Here is a 22,491-nt window from a genome sequence, read left to right on the forward strand (position 1 = left end):
CTCCTCAAGCTACATCAGTGATGGCAATGCTCTGCTACATACACAGGTTACCTAACCAAGTACATTTCGAGAACGTGCAGAGAGTGTGTTTGAATAGCTCCCTCATGTACAGCGTGTTGCCTTTGTGACAGACTCATACATCCTTTTGTCAACCAACGGTATTGAGAAAGCAAGAAGGAGTTCTTTAAGAAAAGAAAAAAAAGAAGAACTTGATTAAAGGAATCCTGCCCAATGTCCCAAAAGATTGGAAGAAATTCCTGCCAAATGATCAAAACAAGCAGTGCTTCACCAGTTTCCTACGAGATGAATGGAAGAAGGACAAGTATGCCCCAAAACTTATTGGCAAGAAGGTTCTGTTTGTCTGTGTAAAGAGATGAGTCTGTGTGACAAGTACCAATGTCTAATTTATACACAAGAAGATTCTACAATAATTGTGAGATCGCCAGACACAGATGTCTTCATACTTCTACTCCGTTTCACACAGAAACTTCAACAGATAATTATATTTGACACGAGTTGGGAACAAGAGGTGTGTCATAGATGTGCAAAGCATTATCAAAGATGTTGATGAGGAGATGTGCTTGGCACTTTCTGCAGTATATACCTTTAGTGGCTGCGATACCAACAGCACCTTTGTACGGAAGAGGAAAGTAACGCCTCTGAAGACCCTCAGGCAACATCAAGACTTCCTTTACATTTCTCTAGCATTTAGAAGATCAACTGAATTCCATATTTGAGATGCTGGAACATTTCACATGCCTCCACTGCAGAGGCTCAGAAGACAACACATTGCGGCATGAAAAATTTATGGAACGGTTCTGTGCCAAACCAGGGATGCTGCTGTCAAGCTACAACTGAGCGAACATGAGCCTCTTCCACCCTGCAGAGATTCCCTGAGGATGCATGGGGAGAGAGAAAATTACCAAGCTCTTATCTGGCATCAGGCAGTCCCAAACATTCCTTCATCAGATCGACATGGCTGGGACGTAGCAGATGGAAAACTGGAGTTCAAGTGGATGGAGGGTTCTCATGCCACAAGAGATTGTGGAAGTACTAATGGAGGAACCAGGGCAGAACCCATGCGAGGATGAGGAAATCCCCAAACTTGTGAACTTGACAGATATCATATATGGGTCAGATGATTAGACTGATGTTTTTGATTGAAAGTCCAGCCTTATAAGCCAGGGAAAAGGATATCTGTTTACAATATTTGCTGTATCTGTCTGAAATATTGGGCTTTCCTGGCCTACAATGTTGTTTGCCTATCGAGAAGTTCAGCATTGTGCGTGTTTTAACATGTAAAGGTGTACGCACGTAGGGAAACAGCCCATAAAGGATTATATATTTTTGTTATATTATTAGATGCTTTAAATAAGTAAACCTTCTTGCTGGACATTGGTGTTGGGCTGGTTTAACCCATAAAGTGCTGGATTTACTAGTTAGTCGGCCAGAAATACTTTTTTGTCATCGGCTTTTCTCCACCAATTAAAAGCAAGCTTTCATAAGTTACCTGGGTATTATACATTGTAAGGAAGGTCGTGATTCGTTCGTTTACTGGAAGTTAGTTTAAACTCGTTTTCATACACGCATCAGCCACGATCGTGGCCCTGCGCGCTTTTTGGGTTTAAGTAAACCTTATTGCTGGACATCGTTTCGTTGTTCCCAGCAAACAATTTTACGTTGTCACAATGTTGTAAAAACCATAAACTTGTAAAAACGTTGTTTGTTTGTTGGGTTGTCATGATTGATTATTTTGATGTAAATGAGAGTTTATCTTTTTCTGTTACTCAAAGTCCCTTAAATTCGCATTTTTTTGCATTACATTTATTTATTCAAGCAATATGCAATATATTTCATCATATCTGAAAATACATTTTCTATCGGCATTTTTACCTGAACTCACACATTGGTGTATAGTATTAATTTACAAGTATTATGTCAACCTAAGGCACACTATTTAGTACTTAGGAGCCATATTTCCATATTCTCACTCAATAACTGGATTTTTGGTTATGGCTTTCATACATCCCGTATGGTTGTGTAATTGAAACATGCTACTTTGTATGCCAACAATATAATCATGTTAAAATATCACAACCACAGTATAATATTATATGCAAGCCATTTATGGATCTCATAGTTAGATATGACATTGTATTAGAATGACTTCTGCATCTCTAAAGACAGTCCTCGTTTGGCAGTTATGACAACATGTGTACATTGGCGTAAAGTGATATATACACACACTTGACAGTACAGTATTATTTGCAAAAGAAAATTGAATGAAATATAGTTACATTTGCTCGTGTTGTTCGCTGTATTGCAGAACAATAATGTCATGTCACTGGTGATTGAGATCACCGGTGACAGATAGCCAAATTGGTCTTTAACTCCGAGGCGAGTAGCCAAAATTGGCGGTCAGTTTGTCGTGCGCGGATGGAAGGAAACAAAGCATTTACCTGACGAAACACACGGGTTTATTCCCGGACCCACAAAACATGCAAACACCACAATAAATTGATAATCAAACGATTCAATAGCAAAATAAAGCAAAACAAAATAAATGTTGAGGGATAATAAATCCTACTTTGTATTGAGGGACCCTCCACGCTCACTCAAAAACAGACAAGGGGACAGATAATAAAATAAAATAAACTTCCCTTAGCCAGCCAGCACTCAGCTCTGGTCCCAAATGGCTTTTAGGAGCTTGGTGGTCATTGAAGCTCGAAGCCACCACGCAGGAAGCACAATATGGCGGCGATGCCACGCCCGTGGCACTCGTGGCAGCCACTGGCGTGAGGCAAGCAGACAGGATGACCTCCTTTGCCTCGCTCACGGCCTCCTCCGCCTCCAAACAACACCACAGCCACCAAAACCTCCTCACTTCCACTTTAAAAGCTCCCAAAAACCACCAAAAGCTTTTACAGTTCTCATTACAAGGCAAAACAAATTACACACAGGCAAAACAAGCTTCTCTCCTTTCTCCTCAAGCTCCCTTTTCCAACGTCCGTTTCTCTCCAAAACCTTCTCTCCCTCACGTCACACCGACCAATCACCGAGCTCTGTTGAATCATCCCATGTCCTCTTGACCAATGACGAACGTCGGGGTCGTGGCCTGCCGGCTCCGCTCTTTTGGAGGCGGCGCTTCATCCGATCGGCTATGTTCTGGGTTCTGTCAGCATGCAGTGGATGGTTATTGATGTTTGATGGAGGCTTTGCATGGATGGCCTGGTTGTAGTTGTAAAAACGTAGGGTAAAAGGCCACAGAGGGCAGTCACATACTAGGGGAAAACTAACTTAATCCCTACCTAGTTAACACAGCTTCACCCCTCGTGTGAACATCGTGGTCTCCTATGCGTCCACGGTCCATGCTATAACTATACAATCCTATCTTTGCTATGGGATTCCTCAATCTACCCCCACAGACGTAACGATATTTTGAAGGAGGAATATATAAAAGTACTTGTTACAATTTCAAATTTATAGTAAATTTTGGGATATAAATATCTAACCAAATATTAGATTTTGATGCTGTTTGTTATTTTTGGCATAGTGAACATGTAGTTTAAAAGGAATATCACGCATTGTGCTAAAGCTTTCACAAAATATATCTGGGGGTTAAATTCATCACGCACTTTCATTTCTACATAAGTATTTTTGGCGTAAAACATGCAATGTAGCCAGTATTTCATATCGGGTATTTTTTTAAATCCAGAAATTTTTTTTTGCAGACAAGCGGATATTGGAAGGACATATAATAGGGCGTCTAAAAATACTGCTCTCAGAAAATCCCGAGAAGGGGGCAGGGTTTCGGTATCTGGCCCATGGTCTAAGTTTCCCATTGGTGTGGTTGGTATTGCAACAATAAAAGGGCAAGTTTTTTCTGGAAATTAACTCACTGCATGAGATGGGATGTTAAACAGGGACAGGAAGTGTGAGGGTATCAACTATTCAAGGAGAGAGAACAAAGTGTGAAGAAATCAGTCCCAGATACTCTCAGTGTTCAGACATGAAGACATAGATCAGTCAATGTAAGAGTCGGTGGCTGCTGGCCAGTTCAATCTGCCCAACTAAAATTCCAGTCATGAAGTTGCACTATTGGGGTCCCATTCGGCCAGAGAGACACTTCAAGAGGATTTGATTTGAGGCGCCAAGGGAAAATAGGATAGCTTCGACCCATTCAGGTCTCACAGGGATTAAGAGCCATTTGAAGAAAAATAGGTTGGAAATCAAACTGTTTGCTTAGGCCCAAAGTGTCAAAAAAGGGTCACGGCTGCAATATCATGGAGAGTGGTATAACGACCATGCCAAGTCAATGGAATGGTAACTCTTGATGTTGCCACATGTTAGGAGAATAGATTTAAGGTGGAAGGAAATGAAAGAGTTGAAGTTAGGTGAAAGAACCTTCGATGAACCTTGAACCTTTATTCATCACATTTGAGAGGGGAGTAGACCATGCACATGTACGATCATCCTGTGGAGAGAGACATATATCCAGAAATATTCTGCAGGGATTATGGAGTGGGCAGGACAGAAGCTTTGGTTAAGGGAGCTCCTGAAATGTATTACAATACAACACGAAATAAACATGAGCTCCATTGCAGTGGTTTGTGGAATAACCAGGAAGGGAGAAGAGTGAATACGAGATATCCTGTGAAATAAAGGTTTCTGTTAAACAGATTCCATCTCCAGACAAGGCAGTGACCTGTTGTGAGAGATCAAATGATATTAGAGTACACGCTACTGATATTTAGGGACCAGAAAGAAAGAGTTGGTTAGTGTATAGCTCAGTGAGTAGGTGGGGTGGTCATGCGAGGGCAAGGGTTTTGGGTGTGGGCAAAACAGGTGGAGATGTGCGTGTAGTAGATATCCGTGTGGAGATAATAGCTAAATATGGAGGAGCAGGTGAGAGGAGGTTGTGAAGGAAGGGTGGACTCGTGTGTCTGAACTTACAAATCGTTTCCGTTACAGGATACAAATATCAGGCAAATACATCTTTGTTTGGGATAACGAGTAGGTTATTGAATCCTTTGAGGAAGGCTCCACCGTGTCTGCATAAATTGTCATGAATAGGATTTATAAACAGCAAACAACAGGAATGGGTATCGAGGAAGAAGGGGAGTGGGTAGGAGGGAGGAGAAGATGGGACAAATGAACAGTGAAGGATTTTGCCCACGTGGGGAGGCAGCACGACCACAACACATATGAATAAGAATAAATAAAGGAAGATTGATGATGACAAGGATGACCACTCGTTTTTGCATCTTCAGACGCGTAGGGTTGCCGAAGCAGTTCCTTGGCTATTGGGCACAATCCTGGACGGGTCGCCACTCCGACGCAGGATACCCGAATGGCTCATTCATCGCAGCAAGCTGGTACTCATTTTGCCGACCTCGGAAGGACGACAGGCTGAGTCAACCCCCCTGGTGTTAATTCAAAGGCATGACAGGAACTTGAACTCAGGACCTTGCGATCTTAAACCAGCCACCTTTACCAATAAGCCAACACCAGGCTGAAGAGGATTAAAAGAAGTAGAGGAGGATGAGAATGGTACATATTATCCATTCATTTAAAATGGAAAACCAGAAAACAAATGGTTAAAGAAAATTGTGGATGCAGAGCTCATGTTAGACCATGTCAAAAAACCAGTATGGCCGGCCTACAGAGAGCTCTATTAGTTGTGTAACATGAGCTGGGGACAGTATTTCTCTCAAACTCTCCCAGCTCAAACAGTGTGACATCAACAGGTGAGATCAATTCGTGAAACGCAGAAAACGCTACATAATAAGAAACGTGTTTTAATACTCACTCTTTGACACATCTCTGGGTCAAGGAGTTTGCCTTAAAGCCCATGACACAAAACACGACAAGAGTAGCTAGGATTGAGGTTAAGAAGTTGATGAGGGAGACGAGGAGTGCATCAAAGTGGCAGTCATTGTCTTTACTGTTGTAACTGGAGAAGGCGATAACCCCTCCAAAGCCCAGGCCTAATGCAAAGAACACCTGGGTGGCGGCTTCTCGCCAAACTGTAGGGTCCAACATCATGTTGAGCTGGGGAAAGGGGAAAGTAAAGAATAATAGGGCAGAGTCTCAGAGGAGAGGTAATAAAGAGGGGAAGAAGTGGCAGTGGGGAATCAAGTGTCAAGAAGAAAAAAAAACATCCATCACAATGGCTACTTTGATCATGTTTGTCTCTGTCTCCCAGCCTTTCTGGTGCAGTTCCAACAGGGGGTACTACCTCTCAGAGCTCACCACCATTTGGTAGGAAATATGGCTGTCCTATGTGCAATTGCTGTAGGTTGTGGACATTAAAAATCCCACAACATGTTATTGTTTGTCATTCGCTGTCCAAATTCTTTGCTTGGGTTTACTGTACAATTAAGACTACCCGCAGAAGGGGGAAGTGTACCAGCATGGATGAGGTACAGGAAAGATAGACAAATGCTTTTAATATGCCTCATAATTGCCCTCGAAAGAACAAGCGAAATTAATTTATACAGTTTCCAAATTATCTCAATCCCATAATATTTTTTATGAAAAGCGGTCTGATGACGCGCTGGAGCCTTGTCCCCATCTTCATCCTTTAATAAATAAATATAAAAATAAATAAATAAAATAAATAAGAGTTCCTTTACAAGGAGCTTCAATGAAGGAGGATGCCATTAGCCCCATCAGGCCTGCACAATGGTTGCCAACCTATGGTTGCTTGTTCGTGCTTTTCCAACTTTAAAATGCTGAGCATCAAGCAAGAAAACAGCATACAGTACTGTATACCATTTTAAACATCTTTGCTACGACTCAGCCGGGATTTGAACCGCTGATCTCGCAGACTCCGGGTGGACGCACTAACCGTTACACCACCGTGTCTGGTTTTTCACTGTGGAAATCAGATCATTTGAGAAGGATATACTGTATCTATACCAATATCTATACATCCCAAATGGGCACTATGTAGAAGATCGATTATTTATATAATTGGGGACAGTCAGACGTTTAGTTTTTTACCTTTGGGGTGAACATGTACTTGAGGCCATCAATCGCTCCATCCAAAAGGATTCCTTTAACGAGGAAGCAGAAGAGAACAAAGTATGGGAAGAGGGAGCTGAAGTACATCACCTTGGGGGAAGGGTTTGGGGGAGGTGGAGCGGTGTAGTAATGGAGATGAAAACGGTCAGCCCTTTTATGATCCCTACACAACAGGACAATCACAAAACCTTGGCAGCCTGTCGGATCATCTTTCCTTCACACGAATTATGATTTGCTCATCTTAGTGTTCATCCTGATTAATACAAAATTTACCACAAATTGTTTATACTTAGGCCACTTTGCTCAGCATACAACTACAGTTTAAAAATGAATGATGTAGTCGTACAGATGATGTTTTATGCCTCAAAAGCACAGCTTATAATCAAATGTCAGTCTGGAGATAATCTGGTGTTGTCAGTCTGGAGATAATCTGGTGTTGTCAGTCTGGAGATAATCTGGTGTTGCCAGTCTGGAGATAATCTGGTGTTGCCAGTCTGGAGATAATCTGGTGTTGCCAGTCTGGAGATAATCTGGTGTTGTCAATCTGGAGATAATCTGGTGTTGTGAGTCTGCAGATAATCTGGTGTTGTCAGTCTGGAGATAATCTGGTGTTGTCAGTCTGGAGATAATCTGGTGTTGTGAGTCTGCAGATAATCTGGTGTCGTCAGACTGGACATAATATGGTGTCGTCAGACTGGACATAATATGGTGTCGTCAGACTGGACATAATCTGGTGTTGTCAATCTGGAGATAATCTGGTGTTGTCAATCTGGAGATAATCTGGTATTGTCAGTCTGGAGATAATTTGGTGTTGTCGGTCTGGAGATAATTTGGTGTTGTCGGTCTGGAGAGATTGTTGTTGGCTTAATGCTCTCAGATCAGCTTGCACACCAAATTGCTACCAAGGAAAAAGATGACTACTCAAAATCCCCCGATATCATATTGAAGTACCCAATCGAGAAAATGGTGGAATTTTCAGTGCCTTCAGAAAGTATTCAAACCCCTTGACTTTTTTCACATTTTGTTGTGTTACAGCCTGAATGAAAAAATGGATTAAATTGAGATTTTTTTTGTCACTGATCTTCACATCCCATAACATCCCATAATCCCCATATTGTCAAAGTGGAATTTTCTTTTGAGAATTTTTTACTTGGAGAATTTGAGAATAAAATTAAAAATGAAAAGCTGAAATGTCTTAACTCAATAAGAATTCAATCCCCAGCGTCAATACTTAATAAAATACACACACAGATGTACAGATTACAAATTATATACACAGAATGAAAGGCACATAGTTATATACACAAAGTATAGTAAATGCACAAAATTATATACACAAAGTACAGTAAATGCACACAAGCCACTATACCTTGCCTGATGATTGGATCCCTTTAATCATGGCGAGGCCTACAATGACCCAAGCTGCCAGGAGGCACAGAACCATCTTCCAGTTGAGGCCTCCTCCATCAGAAATAGAGTCGGAGATGTCGAGAGTCTCTCGGAACCAGAAGTATATTGTTGGGGAGCTTTGGACACACTCGTGGACTTGTACGACTAGGAGGGAACGGAGCATTGTTAATATATGTATGTATGTATATATATATATATATATATATATATATATATATATATATATATATATATATATATATATATATATATATAAATATATATTGTTATGTTTGTAGGGGGTAGGAAGTGATTACTTTAGTACAGGTAGAATGAGTAGGTAATATGCTCCGAATGTCATGTAGCCATCTTGATGTAAATAAGTCAGCCCTGGGTGTTCGAATTAAGTGTTACGTGTGGCCATATGGAGGGTGGCTCTTGTGTTAATTAGCGAGGGAGTATGGGTAATTAATTCCCTGTGTGTCGTTACCTCTGTAGTTTATTCCTTCGTTCCTTATGACACTGCACTAGACACTTAGCCATAATCCCGCATTTAAACACCCTAATTAAGGTCACTAATTAAAAAGCTAACCGGAAGTCATGCATCAAGCACTACCGCCGATTACCCCGACATGGTGAAGACACAGGATGGGCAAGGCCGAGAGCCACGCCCAGAAGAACAGTGATTGGTCGGAGTTTTTTTTGATTGACAAGCACTGGTAGAGGTGGCACGCACTGGTTGGATGAGATAGGGGCAACGGGAGACGACGAGAGAGCGGCATGAACAAAGGACTTGGAACAGCCGACATCTTTCTTCTGGCATCTGGGCATTGAGAGCAAATGTTCCCTCTTGCGCCTTGTCGTTTCAAAAGTGATAGTAGATGGTTGTGCATTGCTCTCTGCATGGGGAGGCTTCATTGCAAGCGTCCGTGTTCCGGCATCGGGCTGGTGGTCGTGAGGTGGAAGAGCCGTGGATGTAGAGCTGCGGTTTTCCCCAAGCAAGAACGACGAGCTGCGCGACAACTCCTGTTCGCTTTGTGCGGGAGGCCCAGAGTGAAGGGACCCACAGTGAGGCCTTCTTCCCACCAACACCAGAGCCGCGTCCGGATTGCGCGCTCGGTTGGAGCCTGGACGATTCTTGACGAGATACCCCGGCCAAGTTGAGATAAGTGCCCGCTAAATAATCACACATTTATTTTCAGTTATTTTGTCCTTCATCTGTTTTCTAGTCTGTTTGTGGGAGCACTCCAAATTAGGAATTTAGTTATCGTGCATTTCTTTGTTACCGGCATTTCTTTTAATAAAGCTGGCATTTATTTTTGTACAGCAAATCCTGAGCCGGCTGGGATTAATTATTACAGGGTGAAGACTGCCAGTGGGATCTGTGAAAGTAAGGCTTCGGCTCTGTTTATCCTCAGCTATATTTTGAACTGAACACCTTGGAGTAACAGCTTTTTCGGCAATCCGTTTCCTTGGAAGGATTTTAATCGCAAGGAATACGACAATATATATATATATTACATGTGATCATCAAGTATACATTTTCAAACATATCATGATATTGTCTCCACTGGAGGGGGTTTCAGTTAACTCAAGGTGATTGAGAAAGTGATTTACTTTGAAATGTTTTGGCAGCAGTGATGACATGCATCTCAGACCAATGGGAAGTGAGTGTAATGCATGAGCGCTGATAGGATTACTCAGAAGTTTTCAGGTGTCGATCCTAGGTTCGATTCCCGCTATCAGTATAGTGTTGGATTGGTACCTCACAGGTAAGGCATTACCTATTACATTACCATTATCACATACCTCACATCCATGAATGTGCAGTCCTTAGGAGGAACATTGAACTGGATTTACAGCCTGCTAGCATTCACTGGTGGGTGTTAAGTAATGTTCTACCATGGTTAAATTCCAAATTCCTGCAATAGCAAATCACCCTCTATTCTCCAACTAACAATTACTCTGGCAGTGCCGAAGGCTCTGGAAAGAACACGACTGCCATGGAAGGAACCGTAAATGTCTAGATCACATGATGTTGGTACAGCCTTTGTTACCAGAGTTATTTAAGGTGCATTGATTTTTTATGAAGGCCTAACACAAGGAAACTTCTCCGTACTTTCGAATTGACAAGAGGAGGTTTTGGAATTGAAACAGTTTTGCCAGAATTAAACGTACATATCCAGGCAATAATCATCACATTACACTTAATTAACATCACAAAATGGCAAGGGAGAAAAGGTAGGGGCAGGGGCAGAAATATCATGGAAAAGGAGAAAAATAATTCATGTCACAAATGGTGAAATAAGAAATCTTTGCAAATAGGAAATGGAAATATCAGGTTTTAATTGTTTAAAAGGTAGCTTACGTGTAGAGGAGCCATTAGACACCTGCGGGCATTGTGACCATGGTAGAGGAGATTGGAAAGACTGGAAGAGGTAGAAAACACTCCAGCCAATGATGACGTTGTAATACAAGCCAACGAAGAAACAGATCTGGAAAAGACAGAAGATAAAGAAGAACAGCGATGCAAAGCAAGGAAACACAAGGAAACTTCTTTGTTTCCTCCACCAATGAAGGTGGATGGAGGTTATGTTTTCACCCCTGTTTGTCTGTCTCTGAGCAGAATATCTCAAAAAGTTATGGATGGATCCAGACGAAACTTGGAAGACAGGTCGGGTGTGTGATGGACGAATCGATTCGATTTCAGTGAAAATCCGGGTCAGGTTTTTTATTTAATTTCTCAAGTGATTCTTCACTGTTGAGAGATAGGGCCAAAAACGATATATAGCACGACGTCTCAAAAAAGTTGTTGACTGATTCGGCCAAAATTTGGTGGATGGGTTGGTAGGAGATGAGAACAAGCACTAGATTTTGGCAAAGATCCCCGATGCAGATCCAGCCTATCAGCAGGATATAAAACGCAAACAGTTCAGCCTGGCGGAAGAATGCGCTCTGCCGAGTGTTAGTCTAGTAGACACTGGGCCAAAATCTCAGAGGCATTGGGCAGAGGCATCAGAGGCAGAGGCAAAATCATTTTCGTTGCAAATTTTTTTTTTAGGCAAACTGGAAATCGTTTTTTAATTTATTCATAATTCGAGTACGTCGATTCCAAAAATCCAAGTTTCCCGCGTATTGTGTTACACATTAATTTTCTATGACGTTTTAAAATTTGCACATGGCCATTCAATATATAGAATCAATATTGGTTGTTTAATGCCAAATTTCGACATGGGAGCCATCAGCTTTACATAATTCAACTATGAGGAATACAAGAATTCAATGTTCCAATCGATTGTGATGCATATTAATTAGTTATGACGTCATCAAATTTGAATATACTCATATATATATATATACACAAAGAATTAAGTTAAGCACCCCCCCCCCGTTTTTTTACAACCTCGCACATTACAAGTTTGTTGTCGTCAAAACAGTGTAATATACCCATGATATTGCTATATTTTCTGGAGAAGTGATATTATGGTCACATAAAAACATAACAATCATGCCGTTTTCAATATTTTATTCTGAATAATTTAAGGTGAAATTTTTTGGGAATTTTAGGCATATTTTCACCTCAATTTAAGTATGGAGCTATAGGTCCATCACGGACAGTGTGGATGACGTTTATGTTTTCTAACGTACAGTCATTGTTCTGAGAAGACCTCTAGCGATCTTTGCGTCAATAACGTGTGTAGGACCCACGTGATCGGATCACTGACTCAACCCTACGTCTCATAGACCCTGTAAGCCGTCGTATGCGTTGCTGTGGCAGGTTGTTCCATTCCCGATGTAATGCACGTTCCAATTCATCCAGATTGGCTATTGGAGGGACCATCTTCGCAATTTGTCGTCCCAACATTGGAGGGACCAATATATATTAGGGGGTGCTTAACTTAATTCTTTGTGTAGGGGTGCTTAACTTAATTCTTTGTGTATATATATATATATATATATATATATATATATATATATATATATATATATAAATATCCACTAAAGTCAATCTCAAACATTTTGAAGCGAAGCGAACCAAAAAAACGCAAAAAAGCATAAAATTCGACAATGCAGAACACATAATTTGAATGTTCCCGATAATTACGATGCATCTTAATTATTTATGATATAATCAGATTTGCATCAAATTTGGCACAAAACGATATTTATACATGAAATCGAACAGTTATGGCAGCAAATACACAGACATAGCGTGCAATTGGAACATGAGAAATGCAAAGAAAGCATGATGCAATTCAAATGTGATGCATATTAATTAGTGATGATGTCATCATCACTAAGTAATGTACATCATCATTCTGCATTTTCAAATCTGAATCTCAAATAAGACCCAAAAATGTATCACAAAGTTACCTACATGGTATTCATGGAATACTTACCCTGTGCAGTCAACTTTGTGCGCACCAACTCTTCTGTTTATGAAGGTTTTTTTTATTCCTTTGATCCAATATAGCTGCTAAACTACGTGAGCGATGACATAAATGTATATTCTCTTATATAATTGTTGCGTAGATCACGCTCAAGAAATTTCAAACTGATCAGACTAAGCGTTGTCTCTGTCGAGTTATGACGTCATAATTAAGGCACCAATGACGTCATCATTAATAACACTTATTCCCCTTGCAGAGTGCTTTACAATGAGCAAAGTTTCAATTTTTTCCATGGAGCGGTTTCGTAGATATTTTTCAACGTTTTTCGGTTTTTCCAAGATGCCGCCTGTACCACGTGACCTATGACATCATAATTATCGTTAAAATATTCTACAAGAGGAGACGCTCATATGGTGAAAATTTCGTATCCATTAGACCAACAGTTGCAGAGAAAAAAAAATTAATATTGATCGGATGAAGCGTTATACTTGTCGAATTATGACAACACAATGAAGGTACTGATGACATCATCATTAACATATCTTATTCCCCATGGGGAGTACTTGACAATGAGTCACGTTTCAATTTTTTCCATGGAGTGGTTTCAGAGATATAGAGGTGCAAAGTTTTTCCAATATGGCGCCCATACCACGTGACCTAGGGGATGTCATAATTATCAGTAAAATGCTACAGGCTCCTATGGTAAAAATTTTGTCAATTGGACCAACGGTTGCCTAGAAAACGAATTTTTAAAATGCAGACACGCACGCCACACGTACCCAAATGCTTAACCCTGCTTTTCGCTTCGCGAGCGTCGCGTAATAATGTCAGAAAATGAGTTGAATAAATCGTCGTTGCTGGATTTGTCTCTAGGATCATTGTCATCATCACTGGTCATGTATTCTTGACTGTTGCAGCAATCGCTGCACCCGCAAAGTCAGTGCAAGGGAGGTCAGCTCTGATGCAGGAACAGTTCGTGCATTGGCATTTACTCTGGTAGCATTTACAATGCACGTTCTGGAGTTCACTCGGGAGGGCCGGAGCATCACTCATCCAGTGTATTGTGAGGTATTCATTGTTCATCTTCCATCCATGATTCGCTGGACGTGGGGCACCGATTGAGGTGTCAAGACATCGATGATAAACCACACATTGATAAGCAGCTCATGACAGATTTTGGTTCATGTCTGGATCCAGATCTGACCTATCAGTGGGATACAAAATGTAAACTGTTGAGCCTGGTGGAGGTATGCTCTCAACCGCATGGCATTGTAGTTCCTTCATGCATTTGTAGAACACATCGGAATTGGTGCATAAGGAAATATACCACTGTACATGGGAATTGGTGCATAGATTAAATGGCCACAGACATGTGACGTCTCCCTACCCTCAACCTGGTTCCCTTACACACTCGATGGAAGCATAATCCAGGCCGCAATGCAAACCAAGCCACAAGGTTAAAATGCACAATCATCTTTTCTCTGGTCAGGCTCCATCGTCTCTTTAAATCATCCAACTAACCCCAGTTGCGCAATGACACCAGTATTCTTCCAGCAAGCTCTTCACCGTCAACTTTTCAAAAGCACTCCACCCACTATTTTCGATCACCTACCTACTGTATACATCCACTTCCCTGAATCAAGTCAATGGCCCACTGTTCGGTCCGGAACTTCAACTCGGCATATTCCATCCCAAATGGCAACACCGACACCCAGCCCTCCACCCACTCCAGTTAACCTCCCTCTGCTTCCAGGTTACTATTCCCCTGCATGTTGTGTCTGCCTGTTGCCCCAGTGTCTGTAGGTTGCCCCTTGCCCCTCTATCTTCAGGCAGGTCATTCTTCCACGAGCCCAGATTTTATTTTTCATAAAATAATTAGGCACTTGTTAAAGCAAACGGCGTGCGCACATACCACACAGCAGGAATATCCCAAGCCACTCAGCCAGGGATTGATATAGGTCCAAACACCAATACTGCCACGGCGGATTTGCTGCCCGATGGCTAGCTCCAGGAAAAAGAGTGGAATTCCAACGACAAGCAGCAGCAGAAAGTATGGCAGCAGGTATGCACCTGGGAAATGCAGTGCTTGTAAGTAATAGGAAAACTTAGGCCTAAAATACAGAATTGAAGAGCGCCTCGTGCACAACTCTGCAGACGGACATAAATAGGCACGAACTGTCTGGATTAAAAGAGACAATCATAATACAGTAACCATGACCAAATATATAGATTAAGAGGTTGCAGCTGATCCATTTAACCCGTGGTGAATATAAGGGACACAGGTAACAAAGGCCAATGATCGTTTTACAATTCGGGAATAAACACAGCATTCCGTCCTTAGTACACATAACTATTACTACTAGTGGACTCACCTTTAGAGTAAGACTCAATGGAACTAATCGGTGGATAAATATTGTTTTAAGACTTTAAAATAAATGGATCCATGAATTAAGGATAGAATCCTTACAAAGCAGCGATTCTTAGCAATCAAAAGATTGTATCTGGAGACAGTATCTGAATTCTGAAAACAACTTAAAATGTGTATTTGTCGCCATCCAATGGCATTTGCCAGTTACTACATGGATAAAAAGCAAGCAGTGGACTATCACAGCTCTGGAAGGAAAAAGTGGAAATTTGGAATGACGTGGGTTTTGGGAGAGTTGATGGGGGTAGAAAAAATCATGGTTTTGGATGCGGGATGATCTGAGATGGTGGTGAACAGCTGTCTTGAACATCTGGAGGAATATGAATGAATGAATGATCGTTTTAAGGCCATTTTCCCCGCTAAAGCGGGGGTTAGCCTTGCGGGCCCCATGACAATCATGGTTCCCTGTTTGAGGCAATGTTTTTTTTATGGCCGGATGCCCTTCCTGACGCCAACCCTTGGTCACGCTCTTATGATGCGCAGGGATACTGTGTACCTATTCTAAATCGGGGTACACACCGTGATCATTCATCCCAGCAAGCTGGTACTCAAAATTTGCGGGATGAGTTAATGGGGGTAGAAAAGATCATGGTTTTGGATGCGGGATGATCTGAGATGGTGGTGAACAGCTGTCTTGAACATCTGGAGGGAAGAATGAAATTGAAGAGAATGTGGATGTTGGTTTGGTAGGTAAAAATGTGGGGAAAAAGAGGAATTAGACATATATTCACCACCATTTCAGGTCATCGCTCACCCACAACCATGATCATTTGTACCCCCCCCCCCCCATTAACCCTCCCCAAAACACACCCTTTCCGGGTTTCCAGTTTATTCTTCCACTTCCATGATTGAGAATTTGCACCTGTATCCTTCTTGTTCACTCCCTGTGCTCTGCCATTGCTTTCATTCTTCCCCACATCCTTTATCCCTCCAAATCTGCCTCTATTTTGTCCCTCTTCAGCTGTTGGTGTGTTCCCCAACACTGCTTCCCTTTTTCTTACTGTTCTTGCCATCCTGTTACATCCTGGTCCGTTTTGTGTTCTACCTCCTCCACGAGCCTCGACCCTGTATACACAAAAACTTGGCCTTCAAAGCTAGCTGCCGACAAGGCATCCTCTGTTGTGCAGAGTCCTTTCTTGGCACATCTGAACTTTTATCTACTTACAATCCCTTCATCCCCAGTTTATGTTGGACTGCTCTCCCCTTTTGATTGCCTCCCATGCCTCACCTTGCTAAGCTTGATGCCGTGGAAAACAAGGCCTTCAAAATTATTGGTATCTCCCACAATGAAGATGAATCTCTGAACCTATCACTTTACCATCGCAGACAAGTCAGTGGTCTCTTTCTTCTACTGTCTCCATGATGGTCTTGCACCCTCTGACCTTCCTCTGGTGTTGCCTTAGTGGATAGGGTGCCGGCTTGGGATCCGAGGATCCTGGGTTCAAATCCCGGTCGATCGCTGAATTAACGCCAGGGGGGTTGACTCAGCCTGTCATCCTTCTGAGGTCGGCAAATTGAGTACCAGTTCACTGGTAATTCCCTGTGTCACAAGAGGTGATTAACAGGGTTGGTGGCAGGAAGGGCATCCGGCCATAAAAACATTGCTTCAAAAAGGGGACCACTGTGCCCAAAAAAGGCCAACCCCTGCTCTGCGGGGAAAATGGCCTCTAAAGGCGGGTTACCCTCTGACCTTCCCGTGCTCTGTCCTCACCACACCTCCAATTCCCCCCCTCACCCCAGGGGATCAGGAAAGTGGGTAGGGATGATGGGAACGGGGGTGGAGAAGAGAGACAGGTATAGAAGAGAGGACAGATAGAGCGTATCCTGAAGAGAGGTGATAGAGACCCGGGTCTACCAACCTGCTTGCAGTGGGAAAGAAGCGAATCCTTGGACTTGGCCTTGGCATAACTTGAAAAGCCTTGCATAAAATGCCAGCTTGGGAAATAAATGGTAAGTAGCTGAGTAACAACTCTGTTACTAGCTGTGCCAGCACAGAGAGGGGAGCCATATTCCACAGCAATTGCAATGAATGCTTCATACTCATTGAAGGCTTCATCATTACTGGAAGCACTGCTGTGCCACTGAGGCAGTGCCCCTGTTACCAGTAAGCTGGTACTCATTTTGCTGACCTTGGATCGATGACAGGCTGTGTCAACTCACCTGGTGGTATTTAACGGCCTGGCAGGGGCTCAAAGTCAAGACCCTAAGCTCTTAAGCCAGTGAACTTAACCGTTAAGCAAACACCAGGATTGGCATAGGTAATATATTGGGAATATCTCAGCATGGATTTGGCTCTACCGAGATCCATAGTTTGTGTTCACGAATAAACATTGGATAACCAGTCAAGGAGGACACCCTGAATGTCAAGATGGGTGTCAAACAATATCAAAGGAATGAGAGATATCCAAAGAGATGGATCTGGTCATCGTCTCCTACAATGTCGTTCGAATCTGGTAATTTAGAAACCAGACTCAGTTTTCCGCAATGGTTAGAGCGCCAACTCCGAGTCTGGGAGGTAAGTGGTTCAAACCCCGGCCAAGTCATACCAAAGACTTTTAAAATGGTATGTGCTGCTTCCTTGCTTAATACTCAGCATTTAAAAGGACAGAGCATGGACAAAAGGCTGGGAATGCAATGGAAAACCACCTAGTACAACCCTTGCCAAGAAACTGCTCTGGCAGCACCGACGCTCTGTAAAAGAGTCTGGTACATCAATTATAATCAGACAGGTTAAATTAGAAGCACATTGATATCTTAATATCATTATTCTACATTTCAGTTATTCATAAGCTCTTCCATGAGCACAAATCTAGGTGGGAACTGGACGGCCAGCTTGACATTGTTACATACAGTTGTGTCATTCTGAAACATTCTTACAGTGGGTTTTCAGCATGATAATGCCAGCTCGACATGGGTTGTTCTTGTTGGCAGCCCCATCCAATGATGATTGATGGTTTTTTCAGCCAACTTGAATATTGCGCTTTTCATCAGCCAATGATAGCAGATATTGCTAGACAGTGCTGGCACGGTTTCCTGTGGGTTTGGTAGATCTGGCATTCGTGCATCACATGACGATCGCAATGCATCTCAGCAAGGCCCATGCAATTTGGCAGAATTCCACAAATGGATTTCTCCGGCAGCTCTTAATGTTGAGCGCCATCAGCAAAAAAGTTACAAAGTGAAACAAATAAGGAGGTCACGATTTGTTTTCGAAAATGATGATGCGAATAGAGCCAATCCACGAAAAAAAGAAGGAGACAGACTCATTCTTATCGATTACAACGTAAATTCAAAGTAATATGACTCAACTGATTCTTTCCCAAGCTTTCAGTATATTTTGGGGGAGTGGGCAGGATCCTATATGGCATTGTAAAGCCCCCCCCCTGGCATCAAATTTGTGGATGGTGTTCACCAATTCATGCCTTAGTCCATCACAGAACTCAAATCAGCATTCTGCAACTGAAGATGTACGAATCGAGTTAGCCATCCTATTCCCGTCAATGTATACATCATCATATTAGCTGCGGAATTAAAAGAGGGCCTGGCATAAATCTGTAACAACTGTGCTGGTTCAACTTCAGTGTTCGTCAGCTCACAAGAAATTCATTACTCACTCACTCGATAACTCGACACGTTTTTTTTACCACCTGCAGCTGTCCATCGACTCAAGCCTCGACGCTTGATGAAGCTATGGCTACCAAAGAGCCCTTATTCAGAGCCTGGGAGCCAATTGCTACAGACAAAGCTTGGATCGATCCTTTCTCGAGCATCTTTTTCCTGCTTCTGCTTTCTCAACAATGGATGGAGGTCCTCAACGCCAAACAGGAAATTAGAGCTGTCTCCCTTGACATTTCACGTGCCTTCGATACGGTCTGGCACCCTGCTCTGCTCACCAAACTCTCCTCCTTTGGTATCCATGGAAATCTCCACGCATGGCTGGCGGACTTCCTCTCTGGTCGTAGTCAACGTGTGGCCCTGAATGGGTTTCTCTCATCTCCTCTTCCTGTTCAGGCTGGAGTTCCCCAAGGTAGTGTTCTGGGCCCTGTGCTTTTTCTGGTCTTCATCAATGATCTCTCTGACTCTTGAAAATCCTCTCTATCTCTTTGCTGACGACTCTACTCTCTGTCGCTCCATTCCTCATCCCTCAGATCGGCAGTCTGCAGCCTCCTCACTCTCTGCAGACCTGGACAAAATCACAGACTGGGCAAACAAATGGAACATGTCTTTCAATCCTGATAAATCTCACACTCTTACGATGTCTCTCCGAAAAGACCGACTGGAAAACCCTCCCATCCACTTTCTGAATAATCCTCTCCAAGAAGTTCTGTCACTCAAGCTTTTGGGTCTCACTATTTGCCATGATCTTTCCTGGGAAAACCACATTTCAAATCTGGCCTCCAAAGCCAGTCGCCGACTGGGCATCCTCCGTCGTGCGAAGTCCTTCCTTGGCACACCTGAGCTCCTCACCACATACAAGGCTTTCATCCACAGCTCTATGGAATACTGCTCCCCCCTCTGGTCTGGTGCTCCTGCCTCACACCTAGCTCGTCTTCACGCTTTTGAAACCAAAGCGTTCAGAATCATTGGAATCTCCCACGATGAAGCTAACTCCAAGGGCCTTTCATTCACTCACCGCAGGCAGGTTGGTGGTCTTTCCGTCTTCTACCGACTCCTCTCTGGCCTTGCCCCCCCAGCTCTCTCTGGGCTCCGTCCCCCAAATATTCCTACAGGTCGCACAAGATCTGCCTGCAACCCTCTTATGGTTAAACTGCCAAAATCAAGACTTTCTGCTCACCTTCACTCCTTCATTCCTCTTTTCTCCCACCTCTGGAACAAACTCCCTCACTCTCTTCAATCCCACTCCACCGTCCAGGTCTTTAAAACAGCTGTTCACCACCATCTCTTATCCTCCCCCATCCAAAACCTTGATCTTTTCTACCCCCGCTAATTTCGGTCCCTTTGTGTTTTATACCTCGCCCCCCCCCCCCCCCCTTCCCACGCCTCCTGCCCCCAAGCCCTCTCCCTCCCACACTTCTCCCTGCTCTCAAATGTTGTGGTTGTGTGCTTCCCCTTCTCTCCCCATCTTGTCTTCCGCTCCCTCTTTTTGTATATTTTGTTTGTCTGGTTGATTTGTTTGTGAAATAAATGTTAGCTCTTTCACGAGCCTCGATTCAGTATACAAAAAAAAAAAAAAAGAAAAAAAAAAAAGATTAGTATTGGAGTGTTTGGTGTGTCCATCTGAGCACATGGCTCATCATATGCTATGGGATGAGAGGTTCAAGTGCCATATACAGTGTCAACTTGACCATCATACACTAATGTCCCTGTGATTAATGTACAAATACCGTCATGTCTTTGCACTGCATGGGATTTATTCTGGGCTCTTCTTTGAGCCATAGATCACCGTTTAAAAGGTGTGTTACTTAAAAAAAAGAAGGTGAAAAGCTAAGCTCTCTAAACTCTAAAGGAACTTTCTTGTGAAATGCTAGTTAAGCCACCCCCACCCCCACCCCCTTATAGGATAGGGAAAGGCTTACACCTGTTGTAGGGTTTGTTTATACAATTAGTGCCCAAATTTTTAATGGTGTCCCAGAGTTTTAGACCCATAGGAGTACTAAAGAACAGTTTAGGTTTTTTCTTCCTGCTATCCCGATTTCCGAAATTTCCGAGCTGTATCTTGGAGCCAGCTTGGACTTTTGGGACTAAATTTTGCATCAATAATGCTAATATAAAGTATGTGGGGTTGACACATTTGTTTTTGACCTTGACCTAATTTTAAGGTCATGACCTATGTATAGACATCAAATTTTCGCCATAATTAGACTAAGATTTGTCCGATCAAAACAAAATTGCCCTCTATAGATAGCTTAGCCCTAGAATATGGCAGAGTTGTGCGTACTTTACATCATACTCCTCCGGGTTAAAGGTCAAGGTCAAATGGCGGTCTGAAAAAAATAGTGCTTTTTGTCATCGCTCAATTTTGCCAATGCTGAATCTCAAAGACCACTTGGTCTCTTAAGATGTTCTTACATCATTGTAGTGTACCTGCACTGATCTTGTGCACCTGATATTTGTTTTGTGTCCTTGACCTACTTTTTTCAGATTGTGATAATTTGGTTCTTCTGGTGTAATTTATAAAAAATAAAAACAAATTTTTGATCATAACTGGGAAAGATTTTCTCCGATTTTCATGATGTTGAGCTCTTATGGATAGATTGTAGATGGGACGCATTTTCTTAACGTCCGAAACGTCAGCTTCTCACTTCCAACGGCGGTTATAGCACCTCAATTAATATCCTGCCGACTGTATCCATTGTTCTACCTGTCCGCCAACACAGATCGACACTAGTCTCCAACGGTACGACTAGCTCCTCATTAAACCTAAACATGATACGATCATGCGTATAAATTCTCATATAGGTTGAATTTGACGAACAAACTACTATTTAAAAACATAGGGGCATTTTAAATGCAAAATAATTGTATTTTACCGTTTTGACTTCCACACTATGGAACTCTGATGGTATTTGTGACATGAAGAATCACATTCGTAGGTGAGTGGGGAGTGGGCATGGAGGGTAGGATAGGGATAGGATAGGGATCGGGGGAGACTGGTTGATCACAACTTCGACCAATAAGAGAAAACATCCCTGTGAAAGTTAAAATTCAAGAAACAGCACAATGTAGACACAAACCGTGCAATCATCTTCCTATTCAGAAAAACCAATACCTGATGGGACATACTCCAACACAACGTGAAAAGCTGGTAGTATACAGTAACGTTTTCATAGTTGAAAGTAGTGCTTTGCCTTTTCCAACCTGCGACGATTCCATGATGGACAAATCTAGGAGCAAAAGGCTGTCTGGCTATAATATAACATTTGTCAGAAGCACGATTCACAAATTATCTGGAAAACAATCATTTTGACAAATCCTTCCTCGTATAACAAGATATTGAGTAGCTTCGAGTTGCCGAGTTCATTACCGACCTTAGCCGTTAGAGTGGGCAGAGACTGGGAGCAGGATGGTCATCTTGGTGCTGTTATTTATTGTGTTATTTTGAAGTGCACTTGCAATAGTTTATTATGGGTGTAACAATGCAGCTCAATGCTGGTGAATCTGGCTGTAGTCTCTGGCAGCGCACTCCGATGGTAGATACATCAGCCGCATGCTGTACTTTTACAGTAAACGAGAAGCTTGCGTTTAATCAGCCAGCAAATGCTTGCCAAGCTCTCTGCCTGTGGTATAAAAGGCCTGCCT

The 22,491-nt window shown here is 42.5% G+C and overlaps 1 protein-coding gene across 4 annotated transcripts in view; it reads right to left on the reverse strand.

The window, feature by feature from the left end:
• The window catches only part of LOC137431688 (sodium-dependent neutral amino acid transporter B(0)AT2), a 148,924-nt gene that overhangs the window by 42,544 nt on the left and 83,889 nt on the right, over positions 1–22,491 (reverse strand). For 3 of the 4 annotated variants that reach the window (XM_068123308.2, XM_068123309.2, XM_068123307.2), the window contains exons 3-7: positions 14,719–14,876; positions 10,784–10,910; positions 8,396–8,580; positions 7,006–7,116; positions 5,810–6,051 (exon numbers count right to left, since the gene is read on the reverse strand). In XM_068123308.2, the coding sequence (XP_067979409.2) occupies positions 5,810–6,051; positions 7,006–7,116; positions 8,396–8,580; positions 10,784–10,910; positions 14,719–14,876 (823 nt within the window). The remainder of the gene's footprint in view (positions 1–5,809; positions 6,052–7,005; positions 7,117–8,395; positions 8,581–10,783; positions 10,911–14,718; positions 14,877–22,491) is intronic. The other variant, XM_068123310.2, reaches the window with a different exon arrangement.

This window comes from Myxine glutinosa, chromosome 7, assembly GCF_964187855.1.
Source record: "Myxine glutinosa chromosome 7, kmMyxGlut1.1, whole genome shotgun sequence".
NCBI classification, from domain to species: domain Eukaryota; kingdom Metazoa; phylum Chordata; class Myxini; order Myxiniformes; family Myxinidae; genus Myxine; species Myxine glutinosa.